An 8,594-nucleotide genomic window follows, 5' to 3' on the forward strand; every position below is an offset into this window, starting at 1 on the left:
AGCAGATTAGGATGATCAATATTTAAGCACTTAATTAATTTGAGGTGCATGAGTATGCATGGATGATTAATATTGAACTAAAACTTAAAGTTGAGCTTCCATGTAATTAATTAATTAAGCTCAAATTATAATAACTTTATTGTTTATTAGGCGGCTAATTTTAAGCACGCGGGTTTGGCAATCTTCATGAACATGTTGATCTGACAGACAGAACCAAAGAAAGTAGGCCTCCATTATTAGATCCAGGAAATGATCATCAAGATCAATATAATTACAAGAGTTATGAACATATATATGCACATACGACGTTAAAAAATCGAGTAGAAGCGATAATTAAATGATCAGTCGCGCGTTAGTAATAAAACATATAATATATAAAATTTTATTTATGAAATAGAAGCTAATTTGCTGCTATTGATCAGTCACATCATCGCGTTCTTTCATTAAGTACTAATGCTTGTTCATTAAGTATTGTCAATTACTCTCGTCCATTCTTTTTAAAAAATGTGGTTAAATTTAGAGAATAATAATATACGCTATATTTTCATTTCATTACGTAAGATGTGGCACCTCACATTTATTACTGTTGGACTGAGCTTATTTTGTCTAATGAAGGGCTTTGAAATGAGTTTTCTACTGAGTCATGACCATGGCCAACCGTATGATCCAAAAAATAAATAAATAAATAAATAAATAAAAGAGGGCACCATTTTTCTTTTAATATTAATAAAAGAGTTATTCTATTCAGTAATCTTAGATCACACATCTGCTGATGTAGGTGCTTATTTTTATTTTTAATCTTTTTATTCTTTCTCCCTCAGTGGGTTTGTACGTGGTATCTAGAGCTGTTGAGTAGAAATTTTCTTAATAAAATTACGATGAAAATGATTATTTGCGACAAATAAACATATTTTTTGTAGTTAGTTATAATCTTGACTTTGCTGATTGGACTCTTCATTATTCCCTTTATAACATTTAAAAAACATTGAAAATATTAAGCTCATTAATCAACCATGAAAATTCTGAGCACTCATGATTATTTGGACACTATCTAGATATATAATTTGACATGGTATCATATATAATAGATCGCATGGTCGGTCTACTTGAGGAAATCTAATCCGCTAAATGAGGCTTAGAAGTTACAAAATTCTTAACACGTTTTTAGGAAAAATCAAACCTAGTTTCTCGGGGTAGCTTTCCAAAGCTGATGATCATATTTGAAAGGTTTATTATGGTTTGGAATGGGACTGATAAAAGAATTGCAACCACACATTCTGCAAGTTGATCCTAAAATTGTAAGGTGTCTAATTATTTAGCTTTCTTCAATGGGCACGTTGACCATGATCATCAGTTTCTTAAGACCAAATACCATGATGTAATTAATGGCAATGAAAACGTCATACTTTTTTAATTTATTAGGTTGTAAATTATTTCTTTACATGTGTACAATAATGTTTTACATTGTATTTTATGTTTTACAGTTTTTTCTTTAGGGCATTTTAGTCTTTGGTCATTAGCAAGGTTAAAATAGTCTTTCTCTTTCTTGTATAAATACTTGTACCATTTACATTTAATTCAATTCTTTTGATGATTTTAATCCCAGACGGCTTCTTGAATACGTCTTGACTTCTAGAGTTTCTTCGTTCTTGATATGGTCGATCGGGGCCCTAGTACGTAGTAGTTAAGGAGTATATTACAAACCTTTTTGGAAGCAATATCAAGCATGTATGCGTGCATGCCTGGCTTCTACAAGGCCAATTAACGATGGATCGAGGGACAGTAAAAAGAGAAGAAGATGATGGAAATTAAGCATGCGTTAATTAAGTAGTTTTAGGTTACGTTTGGATAGTGAGGTATTTTTAGATATTCTGTGAATAGTAGTGCAAAAGTAATGATAAAATATTGAATAGTAGTGAATAATTTTAAAAATTAATAATAAAATAATAAAAAATAATAATGTATTATTCTCAGTATCCAAACTAGGCCTCAAACTCAATTAACTAATTGGAGGCAAGTGTAAAATTTGTACAAAAAGCATAAAAAGATCATAGAGATCATTGAGAAATGTTAATGTTGCAAGTTAATTACGAGACATAACAAGAAATGAAAGCAATTGAGAAAAGGGCGTGATTTGAGGCAAATAGTCCAGAAGTATGGCCCACCAAATTAAAACTTGAATTTGAAAACAGAAAATTAATGCCATTAAGAAGTATTCAAAGTAGCATCGATCTCCACAATAATACCCCTTTCTGTGTATATATGATCTTCTTCTTGATCACCATTGAAGCTATACAAAACAAAATTAAGAAAATATCTCAGTCTCAGTCTCATCTCCCGTAGCGCGCAACAGGGAAGAATAACGAATATGATCAATTGCCAAAAAAACTGTTTAATAAGTTCTCATCAATATCATCATCATCATCTATGGATATTGGAGTTGTAGGGTATATCAATACTGGAGGTGAAACGGATGGAGTTGTACTAGGGTATGTCGATATTGGAGGCGAAAAAAAGTTTGGAGGACTAGGCTGCATGAAACTTCCTTCCATGCCAAAAGAATTGTTGAATGAATACTGATCTATGGATGGTGTTGTACTAGGGTATGTCATTGGAGGTGAAACAAAGCTTGGAGGACTAGGCTGCATGAAACCGCCTTCCATGCCAAAAGAATTGTTGAATGAGTAACATGAATTATTAGGGTATGTCATTGGAGGTGAAACAAAGCTTGAAGGTCTAGGCATGAAAGTACTACCTTCCATGCCCAAAGAATTGTTGAATAAGTAATTTATCGATGGAGTTATACTAGGCCGGTACGTAATTGGTGGTACTGAAACTAAGTTCGAAGAAATTGGCATGAAACTACCTTCCATGTGATTGTTCGTGCCACCATGAAGCAGTACAGGGCTTAAATCGGGAAGGAAATTACTAAGATGGGTCGGAACAGATGGGGGGGAGAAAAAGTTTGGTGGAATTGGAGGAAGTGTAGTTGGCACTGGTGACAGTATTCCCGGAAAAGAACCCATCATCTCAACCCCGCGATCAACACCAAATATCCCTGCCATGCCACCCACGTCGACGCCACCAGCTTCTTGCTGTTTCTTCCCTTGATCAAGAGCCGCCGTCGACGATATTGTACCATTGTTGTTGCGGTTGAAAGGGTTGCTAGACTGATCAACGTTGGATGTGGAAGAAGATGAAGACGAGGATGATGATGGCAATCCGGTCAGGCGTTGAACAAGAGTTTTGAAGTTTTCTGGGCTGACGTGAATTATCTTAGGTGAGTCCAAGTAGATTACGACCGGCTTTCGAGGCTGAGAGTGTGGCTGCGCCGGGGTATGTTTCTTGATCTTGTGGGATTCTTTGTTTATTCTGAGACGCGGGGGACGAGGACCTTGGAGCTCTCTAATTCTTGGTGATCTGCCGGCGGCAGGGATGCCCGACAAAGAATCCATGCTAGCTGGCTCAATCTTGACAGTTAACACATAAAGATATATATATATATATATATATATATATATATATATATAAAAGAAGAGAAAGTCAATCGAGTAGTAGGACTGATTAATTAATGCAAGAAAAAGATTACATATAATAAAAAGTGGTCCACTTGGAGGGGATGTTAAAGAAATGGTATGTATTGGACGGTTTCGTACGTGATGGTATGAACTGGTCTATACTTTTGTGGAAGTTGGAAGGGGTCGTTTGCAAATCACAGATCAGGGAGATGATCAGGACCTGGCATCCACGTAAGCTTATATATGAATTTTGTCCGAGAAGAGTTATAACATGATTACTTTTCATCTTGAATTTTATAATTTCAAGTTGCACAGGTAGATATATATATATGTTGGGTTTCATTTAACTTATGAAACTATTTAAAAATCTTATTTTTTATACACTCAGCACATCGCTATATAGAAATTTTTCATGTCAATTATATTAAAAAATATTAATATATTTTTTTTAAAATTATAATAAATTCTACTTATAAGTAGTGTACACACCAATTTATGTATAACAAAGATCTTTAAAATATGTAACATCAAGTACCGGAAAAATCATGATAACAAAATTTAAGATGAAAATTAAATGTTCTACTGGTCATTTTGTGTTGGACAAGTCAATTACGTACTAATTAGCTATCTTGTCACAAACATGGTCAAGATGACTGAATCATACATGATGTTTCAGCAGTAAAAATTCATCATGTGGGCCTCTCCTATGGCAGTATGGGTGGGAGCTTCAAAGAAGATCAGAGCCGCATGAATGCAGTAGGACTTATTTCTCTGGTCTTTGAGCATATATCCTTGTTGTTGCCCTTGGGGACTGGTATTTGTGGGGTTGTCATCATCATGTGAGTGTGAAAGTTCAGAATTCACACACACACATGTATAATTGCCGGGGTGCACCAAATAATATCCACATCAGTGTAGATAGTTTTCTTTCACTTTCTTTTAAGTATTTTTAAAATAATTTTAATTATTAAAAAAAAATATAAATTTATTAATAGTCACTTCCTTAACTATTAAAAAAAATAAAATAAATAAGTAGACGCCCACATTTGAGAGCTACACTAGTATTTTCCTATTTAATTTGCGGATAACATTAAAGTTTTTGTTCAGGTGTGCTCTGATTAAGATTTTGTTTACACTCAACGCGCTGAGTGAATTATTTAAAAGACCCATACATTAGATTGGGAACGTGAATACCAGCCAGTACTGCCATGCACATACAGGCCGTTCCCCAAGGAATATCAAGCTAAAAATCAAATGCTCGTGCAGCAGAACTCAAGAAAACTGAGCAGAGTTGCATCAAAGAAATCAGCCGGTTACCATGCATACACAAATGAAGCAGATCATTACAACTCCACAGCAACGCATGCAGGCTCATGCTGGACAGCATCAGCATCAAGTGCGACAGATCATCCCAAACAGCATCCCAACCATGCATAACACTTATATTATTATAAGCAGCTAGCAAGGCTAGCAGAGAACATCAACAGCAAGGCTAATTGGAAGACTAGCAGCATGCATGGAAAGCCATTGCAAGCATAAACTTGACAGCACAGATCAGAGCAGCAAATTAAACCATCAATCTAGTCTCTAGATATATATATATGGACTAATTAACAAGATAGATGCACAAAGTAAATACGTTTTGTTTTTTCACAAAATAAATAAATTGCTAACTATATATGTGTGTGTGTGTGTATTATATATCCTCGCAAGCAGATCGATCCTCAGGAGTAAGGCTCTATGCTAGCTCTTATAACAAGCCTTTGTACGTATTGATCTGCAGAGGGGAACCGGATTTTCGTGAAGAAATCAACTTAATTATATATAATGCAGAAATCAATATGATCAAGCAATAAACCCTCCACAATGCGTGCGACGTACTAACGTCGCGGCCATTAATTAAAGTCAATGAATATCTTAAAGAAAGGGTTACTTCAAGGAGGAAACCATAATATATATATATATATATATATATATATATATATTTATAGATATTAAAGCAGCTTCAATTCCACAAAACATGATTTCGAGATAAACTAATAACTAATTTTCATCCAATCCGATCATGCACGTGGGACCTAGACAATCTTATCCATTTACAATCAATACATACTCCGGGTTTCATAATATTTTTTGGAAAAAAACATTAAATTAAAACCGGACATCCCATGCTAAGGGATTTCATGACCTAAATATTTATAAGGTTGGCAACTTCGAATTAATTTAAAATCTCTAGAATATATATATTTCTACCTCTTTTAACATGATGATCTCATGACCTTCTTATACGTACGTAATTAAGAAGAATAGTACGTACTTAATTTGCTATATATTTTCAGAGCAGAGGGCATGCATGCATGCGTGCATGGATGGTTATAGATCTCTTGCCATATGCATGCATGTGTGCATTGTACGTAGTTGGAGTTGGACTATTATTGCATGATCTGGAAGCAGGCCGGGTTGTTGCAGGTCTCGTTGGATGACGCGGACCATGAAAAAGAGTCGTCTATGACTATATATATGTGTGTGTGCAAGGCACATCAAGAAGCTAGGGGCCGGTAATTGGGACGAAAAAGCTGCCCGTGGCAATATATTTTGTTGAGGCAACGTTGCATGCCGGTCGTGATAGGGAATCAGATCGATGTTACATCAAGCGCTTTACACAAATTAGAGCACCTAGCAAATTCTAAGTCCATATATAAAAGAAAATGAATTGTATAATCTGCATGAATGTCAAAGGAGTTCCTAGATCAGCTTGATCCTAATTTTCTTTTATCTTTAATATATAATTAGTACATAATAATTTATTGGCGTGTAATATATATTTTAAGTGATTGACTTGTAAAATGAGTTAAATGCATCATATTATAGCAGGCCGTGTAATAATTAGGGATTAAAAAATTTAAAATTTAAAATAGCATTGATCAATGAAGAAAATTAATCAAGAAAATATATATGATTACAAATTAATTAATGGTTAATATTGGGGATATCTCATCAGACTGACTTGTAAGAGTGTTGAATAGATCATAATTAAGTCGTGATAAGTTTAATCACATTAATAAATGTTTAAGTACCAAGTGAAATTGGAATCATGTATAGGTGATTATAGGAAATCCCAATTGTCACCAGCTAGCTAGCTAGCAGCTTGTAATTCTCTCTTGGAGTCTTGGGTCTCCTAAATGCAACATGAAATATCATGATAATTAATAGGTTGCGTCTTTAATTTTGTTTTTTTAAAGAAGGTTGGGTTGGGATACGAGGACTTAATTGATCTTTAAAATCCCTCATGAGAAATAGGATAGATGTTATCGAATTGTAAAGCTATATATACTATTTGGTAAATGGTATTAGCTAGTCCCAACCTAGCTAATTCTTTTTACGTGCGTTACGTGCCATCATGCATATAAAAAATCAGGCCGTCTTTGAATCTTGACAGCTAAACATATTTGTTGGAAGTCTGAAGTTTTACAATAAGAGCATTAAATTACTTCTACTATAAAATTTATGGTGTTATTACTCGTATGGATCAGTCATGGAAGTTAATTGTCATGGTACAGGTTCCGATGTCAACAACTTAGTCCTCTTCTCCTAGTGACAGACCACAAGAAAGTCTTGTCGGGAGTGGCTCAATGAGTGTTTAAGAAGGTCTTTTTTTTTTTTTTTTTTTTTTTTTTTTCTTTCCTTCTCCCTAAACAACCATGCTTAATATTGAGATAAATTATAATAATAGGTATATAATGTCTCAAGGAGGAGGGTGCTCTTTCTTGTCGTCAATAGATAAAAAATATCTAGGATTACTTCAATACATTATTGGGTGGGACATTTTTGCAACGAATAAAAAAAGCTGACGTGGCTTTGCTTTTTTGAGCTCTGGTCGGGCAGTCTCCCTAATCCCTCTGGGAGGTTGTGGTCCCACTGCGATCTTCTAAGTTGATTGAGGATGAAGTTTGTATTCTTTTTTTGAAGGAAGAGATTGATAGATCAGTAGAACCGTTCAAGTTTTCGTTGGTTTTGAAATTTTTGTGACAATGTCCAACGTTGGATGTCATTCGATCGTTTATTCGAAGTCATTCGGGCTTGGTTTCGTAACAGTTGTTTCCTCTATGCCTAGGCCACCGAATGTGTTTATTAGGCTATCTAATGAAGAAGATTTTTTTAAGGCTCTTTCTAGAGAAGCGATTGATATTGATGGGGTGCCTTATCGAGGGTTTCATTGGCATCGGGACTTTAATGAAGATAGGGAGCCATCCTTGGTCCCAATTTGGGGTTGTCCTTCCAGGCTTGCATCTGAATCTTTATCATGAGTCCTTTATGAGAAATATTACATCTCCAATTGGAAGGTATTTGCGATGAAATAACTCAATGAAATGTGCTACGCGGGCTGATGGGGCTAGAGTGTGTGTCGAAATGGATGCAACAAATGAACCTCTTCATGGGCTTTGGAGAGGAATTCATCATAAACAATCTAGTTTGTACATTGAGATTGTTTATGAGACCCTTTCGGCGTATTGTTGTAGATGTAATACTCAAGGGCATAATACTAAAACTTGTCATTGGCGTGATGGGGGGAAAAATGAGATGGAGAGGGATAGGAAAGAGGGGGAGAAAGTGGTGCAAATCTAGGTTCTGAAGACACAAGAAGAGGGTGAAAGGGAAGATGCTGAAGGTTGTGAGATGAGGTTGAAGAGCTTTGAGGGGTGTTGGGTTTCTGGGAAAAGGGAAGGAGGTCAAAATTTAGGCCTGTGCACCTTTTATGTGGAGGTGATTGTGGATCCAATGCAAGTTCCGTAGGTGGGGGAGAGTGGTGCTCTACCTTTACTTGTGGAGGATGGTGTTTCTACTGGTGCTTTGACTTTACCTTTACTTGTGGCTGAGGTCGTTGTTGAGAGGGGAGAGATGGAAGGTGTTTCTATTAGCGATAAGGAGGTGTGGAATGGAAATCAGGATCTGTTGTTAGTAGAGGAGGGTGCCCTGTCTCTTGGTCTTTGGATGGTCCCCTGCCTCGTGGATTACGAAAATTGGGAATTGATGCAGGGCCGGATGAATTTTTTCACAAGGAGATGGGTGGTGCAA

The 8,594-nt window shown here is 35.7% G+C and overlaps 1 protein-coding gene across 1 annotated transcript; it reads right to left on the reverse strand.

The window, feature by feature from the left end:
• Window positions 1-2,372: 2,372 nt before the first annotated feature.
• On the reverse strand, window positions 2,373-3,455 carry LOC121243121. The gene has a single exon (XM_041141178.1). It carries the CDS (start codon window positions 3,453-3,455, stop codon window positions 2,373-2,375), a length of 1,083 nt encoding a protein of 360 aa, XP_040997112.1.
• Window positions 3,456-8,594: the final 5,139 nt, after the last annotated feature.

This window comes from Juglans microcarpa x Juglans regia, chromosome 8D (assembly GCF_004785595.1).
Source record: "Juglans microcarpa x Juglans regia isolate MS1-56 chromosome 8D, Jm3101_v1.0, whole genome shotgun sequence".
Classification (NCBI taxonomy): Eukaryota; Viridiplantae; Streptophyta; class Magnoliopsida; order Fagales; family Juglandaceae; genus Juglans; species Juglans microcarpa x Juglans regia.